Genomic DNA, 16,586 nt, shown 5'->3' with positions numbered 1-16,586 from the left:
CAGATGAAATTATCTGTCTCCTTTCAGCAGGGGTTAAAATCACTAGCAGCTTTCTCCATTACCTAAAACAAAACAAAACAAAAAACTGGAAAAGTTAACCATCTCTACATGTAAAGGCCTAAAACCAAAAATTGATGGACTTTTCATTTTGAGTCAAATTTTAACCCCTGCATGGGACTTGAAAGTGAGACTTTCAAAAGTCTTTTAAATTTTCCATTGGTTTTGGTTTCTACTTTCCATGGCTTTTGAGAAGCTGGAAAACAGTTTGTCTTTCCTGACTACTTTGTCTTTTTTCCCCCTCATTTGGCAAATATTCATCTACCTCCAACATGTGTCTAGTAGAGTAAAAGCCAACATGGCTTTCCTATGAACTTCCTTTGTTGTCAAAGGCATGTATGATTTCTACAGTTGTGGTTAGTGAACTTTAGCTCCCTCTGTGGCTGGATGACTGCTGCTTCTAACATCAGCATGAGAAATAGGAGGCACAAATAAAAGGTAGCTTTAAAATAAGATTTGGTAATTTAAAAGGGGAAAAAAGCCACAAATACCATCACTGCTACCACCACCACAATCAATACACACACACACACACACACACACACACACACACACACACACTGTCTCTCTCACTCACTCACTCTTCAAATCTGGTGGCTGATCTCTGAATCAAATTACTTGACAGTGTCTCTCATTTTAAAAAACATCGATATTTCAATGCATTTCAAGTTTTCTTTTTTACTTAGGCAAATAACATAGTTTAACCAAGCTCTTGGACCTTAATTGTAAGACAAAGCAGATCAATAAAAATAAGGCATACTTGTCATGAATTAAGTTCTGTCTGCTTGTTTTGGCACATTTGATCATACTGTCTTCAATGAGTAACACATATGGTCAAATATACCCCCCCTTTTTTTTTCAGCACAAACTGGGGCTACCCACTAGTAAAATAAAAACAAGAAGAGACTCTAACATAATACAATGAAATATAGAACCTTGGTAAAGTACCGAGCACCTGGGAGGGGAAATGAAGGGGAAGGATGAAACAGGAGAAGGGGAAGGGGAGGTTAGGAGGTCAATGGGAGAGAAAGTGAGATGCTTTAAACAAAAAGAGCATCTTTACAGTCACTCAGTCTTCTCTATGACCACTTTTTAAGTCTTAAAAGATCTGCATGTGGATTTCTTTTTAAACCCACTGACCATAAATCAGACAATGGATTCAAAGTCCTAGTAAGATTGTGTTTAACTGTTAATAGTGTAAAGACAACTGCACAATACATGTGCTTCTTGATCCGGTAGGATTCCAAGCAGAATCTGAAGTCTATAGGTAAGAAAGGTTTTACTTTAGGTAGCTGACTCTAAAGAAAACCTTATGAAAGAACTTGCATCTCAAAGAAAGGACACTTTGCCTAAGTTTGCTGTGTTTTTGTTGACTTGCACTACTGACTGCTGGCTACTACAAAACACTGATCTAGGAGTACTCCAACAACTCGTAGCACAAGGCTTAACTTTAAGAAGCTATAGTAAACAAGAGACAAAATCAAAGCAATTCTCTTCCTAATTAGAAACAGCACAGAGAATGCAATCTTTTCCATATCACAGTTAAAGTACAGTGAACAAAACAGCTCAACAAACCTTAAGACAAAAAGTGCAGGTTATTAATGTTTACATGCAGTTGATAAGCATTCCAAATGTCACATTATGCACTGTAAAAGCTCAACTTTACTATATGAAAATAATAAAAAATGCACCTTGGGGGGAGGGGAAAGCAATTTAATAATTTCCAGTGATTTTGTAAGTAAAGAAACTCCTAACTATTTTACGGTCACCTCATATTTAACATTGTATGAATATGAAAAGCAAACAATGGGAAAATGCACAGTACAATGAAAATAGCTTGCTATTCAACACATACAGTAGATCTCAAAAACAAAGACAACACACTCAACCAGAAAGCTTAAAAATATTAAATCAAAACCTAAAGAGCCAGCAGGAAAAAAAAAAATCCTTCAAAAAAGACAACTGTTCTGCCTTCCTAGGCCGATGCTTTCCAAAGGGAGAGGTGCTGACACCTTCCCAGTCAGTCCTACAGGTGGTTTCTTCTACATACAGCAGGTAGATCTAGATGGCTGGATTTGCCAAGAAACAATTGCATTTCTAGAACTCTCTCTGTCAGACAAGATCCAAGATCCTCTTTTTTTCTTTTTTCTTTTTTTACCAAAATACTTTCTACAGAATTCCAAACCAAAATGTACTGTATTTAAGGCATCTTTTTTATAACATTTTCTCTTCACTCAAAGATGATAGTCATGCAGCAGTTTAATGATAAAAAATATATTAATATTTTACTATACAGCAGCAAGAAGTTAGTTGTCAATTAAAAGCACACAAACATCTTTAAATGAAAACCTGTAAAAGACTATCGTTACAAACAATTTCAGTGGAGGACACCAGCTTGGTAAAGTGCTCTCCTAAGCTTGCGTTTTCATAACCTACACTTTGAATATGAGTGATAATAGAACATACTTTAAACAGACGGCTTGTACACTTGAGAACACAAATACACTTAGCGTATAATGTAGCCAGTAATAACTAGCACCACAGCTACATGGAGACCCTTTACACACCCCAACCTGGCTTTCACTTTTGAAGTGACACTCAGAATCCATGGCTCAGTAGGATAACTATAATGGTGTTGCTTTGCTTTCAAACAGGTCTACATAAGTTAGTAGCACTGGCAAAAATCAAAGGATAGCTTCAGACCTCTTACAAGTTTAGGAGACAGTGCTAGTGACCACAAATAGACTCACTACCTGATATCCAAGTACAGGTTCACTGGAAATTGCTGCACGTTAGTTAGGTTTTTAAAATCTTTCTACACATAATAAAAAATATATATTATGAACAATACAAGTACATCTCATATACACAATAATAACAAAACACCTACTCAGTCAAAGCAAACAGATGCAGAAAAATATGGGAAATTTCCTTTTTCTTTCTCTTTTTTTCTTTTACTATTTGAATAACTTTGGTTCCAACCATAAAAATCACAACTTAGCAAATTTCATTTAAATGCCTTTTTTAATAATTTCTTCATGTTCACAGAAGTTTCACTGACCATTTTATATGTTTAAGGTCCAGATGCAATGCATATTGTATAAAAGAGAGCACTTATTGTTTACCTTGCATGAATTAAACCTACGTACCTTGAACTCTACAAACTTCTGCATAACATTTAGACAAAGCTCAGACACACAGCATGCCTAGCCCTCATATATATACACATCTCTAATCACAGGTATATAGGATGTCAAATATACTATAATAACCTCCATGTAAGGTTTGAAATTTGGTAACAAAATGAGAAAAACTAAAAATATTATTTTACGTGTTCTAAAATATCTCTTTTTTTTGTGCTAAAGTCAAATGTTAGCTCAACATGAAAAGGACTTTTTATATAATTCAGCAATATTATAATCTTGACCATTTTGCAAACACTTTTAATAATAATAGCTTAAACGTGTACAAAAGTTCTTGGTTAATTAGGGAAATAAACACTCAGTTCTTTATATTTTTTAATCAAGTAGGAAACACAGTTCATATAATGTTATTACTTTTTGTATATTTTTTTGTTTTTTGTTTTTAGCAGCTGCTTACTGTTTTATATGGTGGATAAAGTGGACAACATCCAGCGATGGGTGGCAAGTCAAGAAGAGAAACTGTCAGTTGGTGGAGGGTCTGTGGGTGGTGCTCCCTTGGAGTTTTTTTTTTTTTAACTTTTTATTTTCTCTCTTTACAGTATATTTTCTCTGTGTGTGACTGTGTGTGTGTGTGTGTACACGTGTGTGTATGCGTGTGTGTATGTGTGTGTGTGTTTCATTCAGTTTGATCAATCTTCTTCCCCTTCTTCCTCCCCCTGCAGTAGCAGGGTGGCAGCGGTGGTCTCCTCTTGCTGCTGCTGTTGCTGCTGGTGGAGCTGCTCACAGGCGGCCCGCTTCTCCCTCTGCTTCTCTTGAATCTTCTTCATCTCCTCGGAGTACTTGCAGAAGGTGTGTCCGAACTTGGCCCACACCTTGTAGGGCACGGTGATGGAGTTACGGTAGGTGGGCTTCACCTCACTGACTCGCATAAACACGCCGTACTTGTTGGAACCCACATCGAAGAAGAAGCGCTTGTTGTCCACAGTCAAGGAGGTGCCCTCGGGCAGCTCGGCCGGCTCCTCCTCCACTCCATAGTCGTCGATGAGCTTGGCCAGAGCGTCACGGAACTCGATGAGCCCCTGTGCGGGCAGCGCAATGGTCTGGCCCTGCGTGGAGCCCAGGCCGGGCCCCCGGTTGACTGTCTGGCGGATGCGCAGGAAGCGGCCGCGCTGGTTCTCCTTGAGATCCATGTAGTACTTGCGGTTCTCGCGCACCAGGAACTCGCTCTTGAGCGCCCGGCGTGGCTCGTCCTGTGCCTGGGCCAGGTCGGGCGGCTGGCTGGGGCCCAGCTGCGCGTAGTGCTCGATGAAGTCGCCCAGGTAGTCGCGGAACTCCACGGCCACGGACATGGAGAGGGTGAGGCGGCTCTTGTTGCCGCCAGCGCCCACCTCAGCGATCTTCAGGAAGCGGCCCTTGGCGTTCTGCTTCACGTCCAGGTAGAAACGCTTGTTCTGGATGTCCACCCGCTTGGAGGCCAGCTCCTGCGTCTCGTGCTGCAGCCCCCCCGGGGCCCCGCCGCCGCCGCCACTGCCGCCGCCGCCCCCGCCGCCACCACCGCCCCCGCCGGAGCCTGAGCCCGAGCCCGGGTGCCCAAGGGAGCCGCCCGAGCCCAGCGCCGCACCACCCTGCTCGCTGCCGCTGTCTCGGTCCGCCATGATGCTGCGCTCCGCCGCCGCCGCCTGCCGCTCCGCCCGCCGCCTCAGTCGCCTCAGCCGCCGCTGCTTTCCCTCCCCGGCTCCGCCTGCTGCCGCCGCAACCCCCACAGCCAGTCAGCCACTCTCGCGAGATCTGCGGGAGAGACGAGACAGACGAGACCCGGTAACAGGGCACTGACTCCCCAGTACAGTAGCAGGGCGCCCTACTGTACGCGCCCACCCGCCCGCCGGCACGTGACTGCGCCCCTTCCCCAGGCCGGCCACCCTGCCCGCCCGCCCGCCCGCCCGCCAGGCGGCGCCCACCCGCCGGCCCTCGCCCTACACCCCTCTCTGGAGGGGGGAGCGGAGCGCCGCGTCGCAGTCCTGGTGCCACCGCAGCCTCTGCCGCCACCGCCGTAGCTACCCCTGTTGGCCAGACCCTAAGCAGCCTGGACTTGAGAAGTGGGGGACGGGGTGGGAGTGAAGGGGGAGAGACTGCAGTACTGAACAGACATCGGGCCTGGCTCTGCTTTCCAGTGACCCCAAAGAGAGGATGTGGGGGAGGGGCCTTCGCAGCACAGCAGAGTCGGATGCAGAGGGGACACCGAGTCACGGCCTCCCTTTCCCCTGTGGGCCTGACCTACACCCAGACCCAGACAGTGTCACCCACCACCCAGCAGGGTTGTCTCCTACCGCAGAGCCGAAGAGGCAGGCGAAGCAAAAGAGGTGCTGCGGTGGTAAACCCTTAGCTGCAGAGGGGGCTGCTGGGGATGAGGACCGGGCGCCAGCAGCAGTGGCGCGGAGCAGCAGACACCTAGCCCGTCCCTCCCCTCTCCCTCCCCTCGCTCCCGCCGCTCCCCCTCCCCGCGCACGGCAGCAGCTCTGGCCTCAGATGATCCCGCTCCCCCTCCCCCCAACCGCAGCCCCGCACAGTCGGGCGGGCGCACTCACCAGAGGGGGGGAGCTGGGCTGAGGACAGTAGCCGCACCAGGGCCGGGGTGCCCGCAGTGCCTATTCCCGTAGGCTATGCCCTTACTCTCAAACAATAATACGAAAGAAACCCACACTCACCCAAAAACCTGCGACCAGCCCCCTCTGGGGCCACGACTGCCTGGCTGCCCCCCCTTCTGAGAATTGGGAAGGGGGGCACACCGCTTAGGGCTCGGCCCAGCCTGGGTTGTTGGCCAGCTCTGCAGATGAACCAGGCCCTGCTGAGCATTTAGACCCCAGCCCACCCTTCTTTAGAAGGACCCAGAATGGAGGAGAAAACCCAATCAGGCTTTCGGAAATTCATGAACTAAAAATGTCAGGAATTTCCTGGGAAACGCAGTTCCTTACGGGATTCATTAAACCAGGTTCACTTACCCCTTTCCTCTTCCACCCAGAAACTCAGCAAGTATCAATGAGAGCCCCCCACCCCCAGTAAAATATTAAAAGATCTCTTGCATTTTGTGCTGACAGGTTGCTGACCATTAATTAATCAGTCTTTGGAGGGTGATAGCTACAGGGGATCTTCTACAGCCATAGAAAGGGGCTCAAGAATAAAGATGGGGATCAGAAACAAAAATTTTCTTCTTAAACTGCGATTCACAGTCTAGGACTTATTTTCCAGCACCCAGACAGTGAATGCTCATACCCCCTTCACTGTAGTGTGCAGCCCTGACAGCTGTGGTGAAGCCAAGGCCTGTTTCCAGAAGACCCTTGCCAATGACCCCAAAATCCACATCACTCGAGAGAGGATACAGATCGTGCCGCTTTGGCCCTGGCTTTTCAACATGGACTGCTGCCTCCACCCTAGTAATGTGCCTACACATCTGAGGGTTCCACTCCTGCTTCTCCTTTCCTTCTACAATACGGAGCTGCCTTCCCCACTTAGCTGCAGAAACCAGTAACTAGATGGTTGCCCAAAGTGGGAAAAATTAAAGTAAGAACAATCTAAGGGCAGATGCTTTTCAGTCCTGAGCCGGCAAAGCCCCTTAGTATGGCCTTTCACTTTAGGGCAAACCTGTCTGCTGGTATTCATGTCTTCCGCACCTGTTTTCTCCCATCCTCTGTCCCCATCAAGAGCCCCATTTTACTTTTCATTAGTCACATTCACTACTTCCCATTAAAGAGGAAGAAACAGGGGAAAGAACCCTGGCCACCAAAGAGCAAACCAGAGGAATCCTGTGAGCCTGAGAAACATGCACCTGCAAACAGTGATATCCGAAGGAGCTCAGAGTGAGGAAGCTCACTCTGAAACAGAACCCATTTGCTTTGGGCCTCACAAAGAAATTCTCCTTAATTTAGAAGCAATATCTAGAACTACATAGGGCCTTTTCAGTGCTGAGTTTTCTGCACTCTCTATTCCCAAGTCTGTTGGGTTAAGGGACGCAGGAACTTTTAGAGGATTTCCTAAAACAAAAACAAATTCCTGAAGACAACAGAGGTGCCTTCAAGTTCCCTACATGTTCCCTCTGACAGTCAGGACCCTGGATAGACCCCGACAATTACAGTAAGTAAACGCAGAGTGACAGAGTATTTGCATTGACTAGATCGCTACAATGCTCCTATGTGTGAACCAAGGAAAGAAGCAATGAAATCCCGATCTACAGCGGTGGCTGCTCTTCTGCAAGAGTTTACAATGAACCAAACCTGTCCCTAATGAGAGCTCAAGACGACAAGGCCAATGAGATTTTGATGAAGATACCCGCAGCCAGTCCCTACATTCTTCAGGCTTGGGGCTCCAAATTGCCTTCCCAGACTAACTTCGCTGTTTAAATTTCTTGCTGTTCCAAACATTTATTTCCAGGGATTCTGAAGCAGTTTGAATTTGGGAGTGCCCTGATTTTCTGGGGGAAAAGGGGACTTATCACCAGGAATTGACTTCTTCCCCGGAGCAGAGGCAACTGATGATGTTTCTAGATAAAATACAAGTTTAAATATCATTTGCAGACTTAAAATGGAGATTTTAAGTGAAAACCAGCAAACAACTGAGGTTTTATATAAAAAAGTAAACTACACTGAAGATTCTCCCTCTAACAATTCAACAATAAATTAATTAGGTAGAATTTTCTACTACTTCACCAAGAGCGTCAATTTCAACATAAACCCTTAAATGTGGGATATTTCGCAGACTAAAAGGTAAAAGTGGCTTTCCTTAGGCTACGGGTATGACGTTAGTCTTCAAAGGCAGCCATAAAGGAATGAATAGTAATTTATAGGAAAGTCTTAAGATGTTTAGAACTTTAAGTAGAATTTACAAGTTTTATCTGCATCCTGGCTCTGAAGATCTACCAGAAAATGTGGACTTAGAGAGACTTTTAGCTATTTGTTAACTACCTAAATATACTAACTTGATATGAAAAAAAAATGTTCTAGTATTTAGCTCTTTGAATCTATTACTTATGCACATAGCTGTAAGACTAATCTTACAATTTCATTACAATGTAGGGAAAACTAAAAAGAAACGAAATATAATATGGAGCAAAATATCCACATTAATGAAAATATCATCAAAAAGAAACTCCCCTTTTGCTCAGATTTTGATTACATTTACCTACTAAAGATTTCTAGGTCATTTGAGCCTCTTTATTAACACTATACACTCACATTCTTCTTTAAAGAGAACCAACATTAAAAAAAAGATTAATCACTACATATTCAACAAACTTACCCACAATCTTTTTTTTTCACAAGGACACATTATAAGACAGACCAAGAAGGAAAATAAAACCTCAATTTCCCCCTGCTTAAACGAGAGGTGATTCTGAAATAATGTGATTCATCCTTTATTTTTAAAGAAAAAAAATCCAACACATAGTTAACTCGAGGAGAGGCTATTTACTTCTGGATAGTAAACTCTTGATTGTATAGGTCCCAACAGAAGCAACACGTTAGTACTTACAAAGCACAAATTTCATCCCCACCCCATCCCCAAAAAGAGAGCACTGAAACTTAATTCAAGTGCTCATTGGGTAAAAGTAGACAATTATCTTCAAGACTTAAATCATTAAAAACAACCAAAATGTTAGGCTGCAAATATTCAAAGCAGAGGAATTCCCCATTTCTTTATGGCTATGAGAACGCTCTCAAATAAACCTGAACATTAACACCATCATCTCACAGAACTAGCATTTCATGAATCCTTTTAAAGAAACTTTCAATAGCCTATCTATTCTTGAAAATTAGCTTTGACACTGTATTAGTGTTTAGAATTAAAGAAATGAACTAAATATTCAAATTCAGAAAAGAACTATTTAGTGATCTATATATAGTCTTCCCATTTCCCAAATGTTTTCATTTTAAACATTTGAGGAAGAGTTAAATTTAACACACATTCTAAAATCCATTTAAAAATCCAGAGAATCCGACATTTTATGTACCCCAAAGGTCCAAACAAAAACATTTGAATCAAATGTCAAATGCGCTCTCTCCGTCTGATACTTAAATGGTTTTACTAGTACTATTCTCAAAGAACTGAAATCAGCAACTTTCTCCATACTCTAGTCAACACTCCAATTTTCAAAGCCACAATTCCCTTAAGTCTTTTGGGCGGGGTGTGGGGAGGACAGAGGAAGGGGGTCTTAAAGTAAATAAAAATTTTCCTTTTCCCTCTGAAAGTCTACCAAAAGACGCCCAAACAAATCCAGCCTATGGTAAATCTCCCTTCCAAGGGCATGGGACGGAAACAGACACCGCTGCTAAAAGATGCCTTAAGGCTCCTAGATGGACAAACACGTAAGGGGCCCTGATCCGAACGAAACAGAGAACCTCCAAGAGTCCGGTTAGAGATGAGAAAAGGAGGTAGGATTTTTTTTTTTTTTTCAGGGGAGGGGGATGAAGGCGGACAGCTCCTTTACACCTTGCTTGTCTCTCTCGGGCCTCTACCCAAGTTCAAGCTGATGGCAGATGTGTTTGTAGGGTCCCTTCTCTTACACCACAAACCTTCTCTGGTCTGACTGTCGACCTCAGAGAAGACCCTCTAGCTTCACATCCTTTCCTTCTGACCCCCACCTCCGACCAAAAAAAAAATAAAAATAAAAATAAAAATGGAGGTGGTTCCTGAACACACAGACCTGGAGCTCCGGCTATTGCTCCGGCCACCCATCCTTGGGCCTGGCTACATCTGCGATGTCAGCACCGATTTGTTTGTTTTGTCTTTTTTAAAACAACGCACCCTGGGCGTGTGTATGTAATTTGGGGGAGGGGGCGGCGGGGCAGGAGATTGGGTTGGTAGTGGAATCTAAATTATAGATCCCTCCTTCCTCTCCCCACCTTCAAGGACTGCTGCTGCACTGGGAGTGTCGGCCACGTCTAGCGCACTGTCCCAGGCCTCGGGGCCACGGTGGTCGGGGGTGGGGTGGGGAATGGGGGCTCAGGGACGGCTTAAAAAAAAGGAAAAAAAAATCCGCATCATTGATGGTCAGCAGTGCCTGCGGAGGGAGAATTGTTTTTTTTTTTTAATTAATTAATTAATTAATTTTATTTTTATTTTTAAGGGGAAATGTCATGATGTTCCTTCTTGGAAGTGGGAGGGGGGGTTCGTTCGTCTCCGCCAGGCCTGGGGTGGTGGGGGTGGTTGGTGGGGGGGGGCGTTGCTGCACTGCCTGGGTCTGCAATGGCACTGTCATCATTATTCCTGGGGCTGAGAGGACAGTGGCAGGGGGACAAGGTGGGCGTCCCCTCGAGGGTGGCGGTGACGGCAAGCAAGGTCGCGAGGGGCTTACCGGGGCGGGCGGGCTGGCGGGCGCTGTCCTGCCGCAGGTGAGGGAGGGCGCAGGCTTGAGGGAGGCCGGCGCGCGCGAGGCGGGCGCGAGGAGGAGGGAGGAGGGAGGGAAGAGGGAGGCGCGCGCACACCTGTTCCGGACGGCGCGCGAGCCGAACGGCGCCTCACTCGGGCTCGGCGGGCTGAGCCGCGAGGAGGGCGGGCCGCGAGGGGAGGGAGGGGAGGCGGAGACGGAGGCGGAGGCGGCGGCCGCGCGGCGGGCCCGGGGCCTCGTTCGCTCCGGCTTTCGCTCCCGCGGGCCGGGCCGGGCTGGCAACCCGCTCTCCTCCGGCTCACTCACACAGCCCCGTCAGCTCTCCCTCCTTCTTCCCCCCGCAGCGGGATCCGCTCGCCGCCGCTCGCCGCCGCCACGGCGAGTCGTGGCAGCCAGACGTCGGCGCGTAACCCGGCGCTCCGTGCGTGACTCCCGGCGACGTCAGCGCGCGCCCCGCGCCGGGCTCCCGCCCGCTCCCCCCCAACCCCCATCTCCGTGGCTCGCGCTCGCGGCTCCGTGGCGGCCGCGGTAGCCGAGCGCGCTCCTCCCGTCTGGCTCGCACGCGTGAACGCGCGCCCCCCGCCGCCGTGGGCGCGTCAACTCCGCAGCCAGCCCAGGCCCCGGGGCGCGTCTCGGGGACCGGGCCCCGGTGGCCCTGTCTCCCCAGCCCGCTCCCGGGGCGCCCCTAGGGGGCTCATCCCTTGCCGGCGTCCGCGAGGCCCAGACTGCGCTCTGGCCCGGGTGGGAGTATGAAGGGCCTGCGCCAGCTCTGCGTTTAAGGGCCTCGGCGTCACTGCGGCTGACTGCTGCGGCCACCTCGTCACACGCCCCCTCCCTCCGCCTGGGCTCGGAGGCAGCGAGCCTTTCATCTCCCCGGAGGGTCTCACCTTGGCCTTGAGACGCCCGCCGAGAGGGGGGGTGGATCGAGGGGAGAAATTAGCATAAAGCGCAGAGGCTAGATGATCAGGCTCGTGCTCCAGGAACCATTGACAGGAAGTGCGGGGTTTCTGCCCAGCCTCCCACGCAGTGTAGGTGAAGCTGGGCCCCTTTGAGGGAATGTGACTAAGGACAAAAACCCTGATAAATATTATTTATGCGTCCTTGGGCAGAGAGGGGGAAGAAAAGGGACGAATTAATTTTTACAAATGGCTGTGCGAGGGTGAAGGCTAGGACAATACAATGTCCTTTAAGAGTGTTTGTGAAATCTTAACCAACTTCAAGAAGATTTTTGGTGCACAGTTACTGTCATGTATGCTGTAACATCTCATTGAACACTACACTGAATTAACATAGATAAACTGTGATCTGCAGAGTAAATAACTGCTTTCACCTTGATTTAAATAGATCTCTAAGAGAAGTCACCCTATTTAGGCAAATAAAGAGGCGAATAAAAAAAGCAAATTCAAAGGAATGACCCGGCTCTCTTCAACCCATCTCAAACATTTTCTCATCCCCAAGGATTAAATGAACACTTTGTTGCTTTTTTAAGTATGGGAATTCAGCTGTTTGCAAATGTCCTAACTGACCAGATTTTAAAGTAATTTTTAACATACATGAAAAAATGTCCTGTTCTTAGGCAATAGGACTTTTTTTTACCTTCATTAATCTTCAAGAATTTCGTCTAGTGAAACCTGTGAGAAAAGAACGATATGTGATACATATCATTTTATAGGTAAGAACTTTTAAGTTGGAGAAGTTAGTTGTCCAGAATTTTAAGGTCTGTTTCATCCATGAAGGAGAAAGTTTTAAGTCATTCTGTCCACTATCTTCCACTATTGTCTCCAATCTATCCCTCGATGACCTTTTTATATATTGTAGATAGTGGTTAATGGCTGAAAGAATTAAAGGGAACACTTAAAAGGTTTGGATTTGAGATTTGTGCCAATAAAAAATGATAGTAATACATTATAAAACAATTGAAATTACATACTTAAAAATGTTTATTAATCTCTGCTTAGAGGTCAGAAAATGAGTTGGGCTGAAGTGATGGGTCATTTCCTTTGAACTGCTTTTTTATTTACCTCATCTTTAGGTGGCAGCACTACTATACAAATGTCTCTAAAACTATCTCTGTGTCCTGACATCCTGGAGTATTTTGTTCTAAATGTTTCCACTGTGGAAATTAGAAGCTAGTGAAAATATGAACTTGGAGTTAAGAAGTAAGAGCACTTGGGAAGGTACTAGAGAAGGCTGTCAGAAACTAATAAAGTGCGTGTCGTTACTGAAGGAAAAGCCTAGAACTTAATTTTTTCTTATAGCGTGATAAGCAAGTAGTGCTCTCGAGTGTAGCTTTTTAATAGAAAACATGGTAATTCATATTTATCAAGTTTAGTGTAAAGTCACTACAAGTATAGATCTTGGTTTTCTAACTGCATTTTTCCTCTCCATAAAGTCAGGCTTGGGTGAACTGGAACTCACTATGTAGACAAGGCTAGCCTTGAATTCAAAGGTCCTCCTGTCTCCTTGAGTGCTGGAAGGTGGTCACCACTATGCCTGGCTTCTAACTGTAATTTTAACATTTAAGAACAATTTCTTTTCAGTTATCTACTGTCAGACTTATGAAGATCCCCTAACTGTACTTTATCGTTGACCCTTGTTGAAGAAACTTCCTGGCTTCTTTCCTGACTTTCTATATCATTCATCCATCTCTCAAACTTGGGGAAGTAAGAAGACTGAAATAGATATGAAGTGGTAGTGACTTAGAAGTAATTCTATATCTTAACTGCTCCCCCATCTTTTTTTACTTTTTGTGATAGAGTCTCATGTAGCTGAGACTGGTCTCGAACCCACTACCCACCTTCCCAACATTTTTTGAAGATAATAAATTGTGATGTGTAGAAAATTGTTTGGTCAAGTATCTCTAAGTTGAAATTTGTCATAATTTTGTTTATGTATAGTAGTTCTCTCATTACCCCCTACCAAAGCAATCCAATAAAATTGAATTTATGTCCATTTCAAAATAGCTTGCATTAGACTTGCTGTGTAAACAAGGTATATAGAGGCATGACAACCAAGAATGGGAAATCTAATTATTTCTGGAGAGAGGCTAAAGTGTTAACAAGTCCTTCCTGATGATCACTTCCATCTTTCTCAAGTCAAACTTGGAGGAGGAGTCTTAAGTGAATTGGTAATTCTCAAACTCAGTGTATTATGTTAAGATTTGCAAGCACTCCAGTGCCAGCAAACCATGCAGCCTGGGGCTTTTGTTCCAAACTTCTGCCAACACTATTTTGGCAGTAGAATGTTCTGTTGAACAAACTTTGCACGTGTTTAGGGTGTGAAGTGGTTCCTCGAGCTTTTATCTGGTTTCATTGCAGTTTAGAGACTTGAAGACATGGGTCAGAAGCATGAGACAGAGTTCACATGCATCCTGAAAGAGACCAAGCAATTTTGAATTTTCATTTACACTATGCACAGCTTTGTTGTTGTTGTTGATGATGATGTGAGAGTTACTGAATAGCTTTTTAGTTTATTCTTAAATATTAACATAATATTGAAACAGTTCTCATCAGCAGATGAGCTCTTTCCTGTGGAGCGTTGGATCATTCCTCATCCTCCTACCTATTACAAGTCTTGATCCCAGCATTGAGAAGCAGAGACAGGTGGATGGATCTCTATGAGTTCAGGCAATCCTGGTCTAACAAGATCCAGGTTAGCCATCTTTGTTTCAAAAAAAAAAAAAAAAACCAAAACAAACAGAACAAAAAACAGTAACTGTTACCTTTAATTCTCTACTCTGTAGCCTTTGATAGCTAAAGCCATCATACCCAGATTCAGCAAAAAATTTTATGTGCATGTGTCTTGAGTGTATGTATGTGCACCACATACATACAGGAGTCTGAGGCGGTCAGAAGCAGCAACAGATCCCTTGTAACTGGTATTATAAATGGTTGTGAGCCACCATAAGAATGTTAGGAACTGAACCCAGATCCTCTGCAAGAGCAGTAAGTGCTCTTAACCACTGAGATCACTCCAGCTCCAGGATTTTTTTTGTCTTGAAAAAATAATAAAAATAACCAGGCATGGTGGTGCATGTCTTTAATCTACATTGGGAGGCAGAGATAGGTGGATCTCTGAGTCTGCATATTAAATTTTAGGCCAGCCAGGGTTACACAGTGAGATCTTGTCTAAAAAGAAGAAAGTACAAATAATGAAAATAGATAGACTGTGTACTTCCAAGAAGAGAGAGCCCTTAACAAATTAGCACATGCACTAGTGCCACCCACCTTGCACTAAGCAATGATTCCAGGCTGGGAAGAAGTAGGCCTTGCTAAAAGTAATAGACACTAAAATAATACAATTGTCTCTTTTTAAAAAGGATTTAGTATTTTATGTATGTGAGTATACTGTCACTCTCTTCAGACACACCAGAAGAGGGCATTAGATCCCATTACAGATGGTTGCAAGCTGCCATGTGGTTGCTGAGAATTGAACTCAGGACCTGTGGAAGAGCAGTCAGTGAGCCATCTCTCTAACCCCCAATTGTTTCATTTTTAATCAATAGAATGTCAATTTCTAGGCTACAAGTGTAATTTGAAAGTGTTGGAACTCCTGGATACTTTTCCCAATGGTATAAACTTTGTTTTCGTTTTTTGAGACAGGGTTTCTCTGTGTAGCCCTAGCTGTCCTAGAACTCTCTTTGTAGACCAGGCAGGCCTCAAACTCACAGAGATTTGCCTGCCTTTGCCTCCTGAGTGCTGGAATTAAAGGCTAAGTTATAGTGTGTGTGTGTGTGTGTGTGTGTGTGTGTGTGTGTACACTTATGGCACATTTGGATGTTAGAGGACAACTTGTGGGAACTGGCTCTCTCTGTCTTCTTTGTGGGTCCCTAGGAGTTAAAAACAAGTTGCCAGACTTGGGGCAGTAGATGCCTTTACCTGCTGAGCCTTCTCTGTGGGCTCACCAAGCTACACCAAGTAGATGTTACTTCTTATTTATAACTTTTCCTTTCCTTCTTTTTTAAATTGAATTAAATTTGTTTCAGAGGGTTTTGTTGTTTGTTTGTTTGTTTTTTGAGACATGGTCATGCCATAGACCTGGCTAGCCTGGAACTCACAATGTACGTCAGGCTGGCCTCCAACTCAAACCACCTGTCTGTGCTTCACCAACACAGTCAAAGGTATGTGCTATCAGGTACAGCCTTAACGGAGTTTTAAAACTAGACAAACAAAAGCACTCATATATTAAAACAATATGTAGATGAGACGAGATACGGACAGGAAAGCTAGGCCTTTCCAAAGGCCTAATTGAATCTGTATATTGAAGGCGGCTGGCATTTTACAGTGACTTCAACATGTCTCTGCTGCGTCCTTTAGGACATCAGTGTATTGCCACTGTTCTGCCTGGACCAAAACTAAATACATGTGGCTCACCTCTGATGCTCACCCAGGCTAGTTTTACAGTCTAATCCAGTAATACTTTTTGACCAGATGGAGGTCAGCAAAATTTGTATGTTAAGTAAAATATTTCCAGGAAGGAAAAAAAAAAAAAAAGAGGCAATAATCCAAATGGAAAAATACAAAGTCAGTTTAACATTTTTTGTGTGTTATAATAATTGTTCCTATCTTCTTGTTGTTGTGGTTGTTGTTGGGTTATGGAGGTTGAGCATACATGTGCTGCATGAGTGACTTACTACCAGCTGATTCCAGCTTTTCTGTGTGTGTGACTGCCATTCCCTCATCCCTGCATCACCCCAGTGAGGCCTCTAGAACTAAGATGTTCTGGGGACTGCAACCCTCCCCATCTTATATATTTTTTAATTCTTTCATATTTTCACATGGATACACGATGTATTTTGATAGAATTCTCCTCCTCATCATCTTCTCCTTCTCACTGAGCCTCTTCTTCCCAACAAATGTTACTCCTTGTTTGTTTTTGTTTGTTTGTTTAAGTAAAGTCACTTGAACAAGAACACTTTACTACTGGCTACACCACTATGGAATATGACTCCCCTCTCCCAGCAGCTGCCTCCAGCTCCTTTCAGAGAGAGATGGGCCTTATAAGCCACAACC

General features: G+C 44.9%; 1 protein-coding gene across 3 annotated transcripts; it reads right to left on the bottom strand.

Moving 5' to 3' along the window:
• Positions 1–745: 745 nt before the first annotated feature.
• Pura (purine rich element binding protein A) lies at positions 746–11,578 on the bottom strand. 3 transcript variants are annotated; one of them, XM_031365384.1, is made up of 2 exons: positions 10,543–10,998; positions 746–4,988 (listed from the first exon to the last, which is right to left on the bottom strand). In XM_031365384.1, exon 2 carries the CDS (start codon positions 4,853–4,855, stop codon positions 3,890–3,892), a length of 966 nt encoding a protein of 321 aa, XP_031221244.1. In that variant the 5' UTR covers positions 4,856–4,988; positions 10,543–10,998; the 3' UTR covers positions 746–3,889. The 3 variants fall into 3 exon arrangements, with proteins under 3 accessions (XP_031221244.1, XP_031221246.1, XP_031221245.1); XM_031365386.1 differs by lacking the exon at positions 10,543–10,998 and adding an exon at positions 11,463–11,578 and having other exon boundaries at positions 923–4,988; XM_031365385.1 differs by lacking the exon at positions 10,543–10,998 and adding an exon at positions 5,528–5,646 and having other exon boundaries at positions 923–4,988.
• Between the last annotated feature and the right edge of the window lie 5,008 nt (positions 11,579–16,586).

The sequence above is a fragment of the Mastomys coucha genome, unplaced genomic scaffold, assembly GCF_008632895.1.
Source record: "Mastomys coucha isolate ucsf_1 unplaced genomic scaffold, UCSF_Mcou_1 pScaffold13, whole genome shotgun sequence".
NCBI lineage: Eukaryota > Metazoa > Chordata > Mammalia > Rodentia > Muridae > Mastomys > Mastomys coucha.
This window is presented reverse-complemented; position numbering and strand designations above follow the sequence as displayed.

What these genes read in the sequence shown, in the direction of transcription:
- Pura (XM_031365386.1), bottom strand. Translation starts at nt 4,855, where the DNA reads ATGGCGGACCGAGACAGCGGCAGCGAGCAGGGTGGTGCGGCGCTGGGC.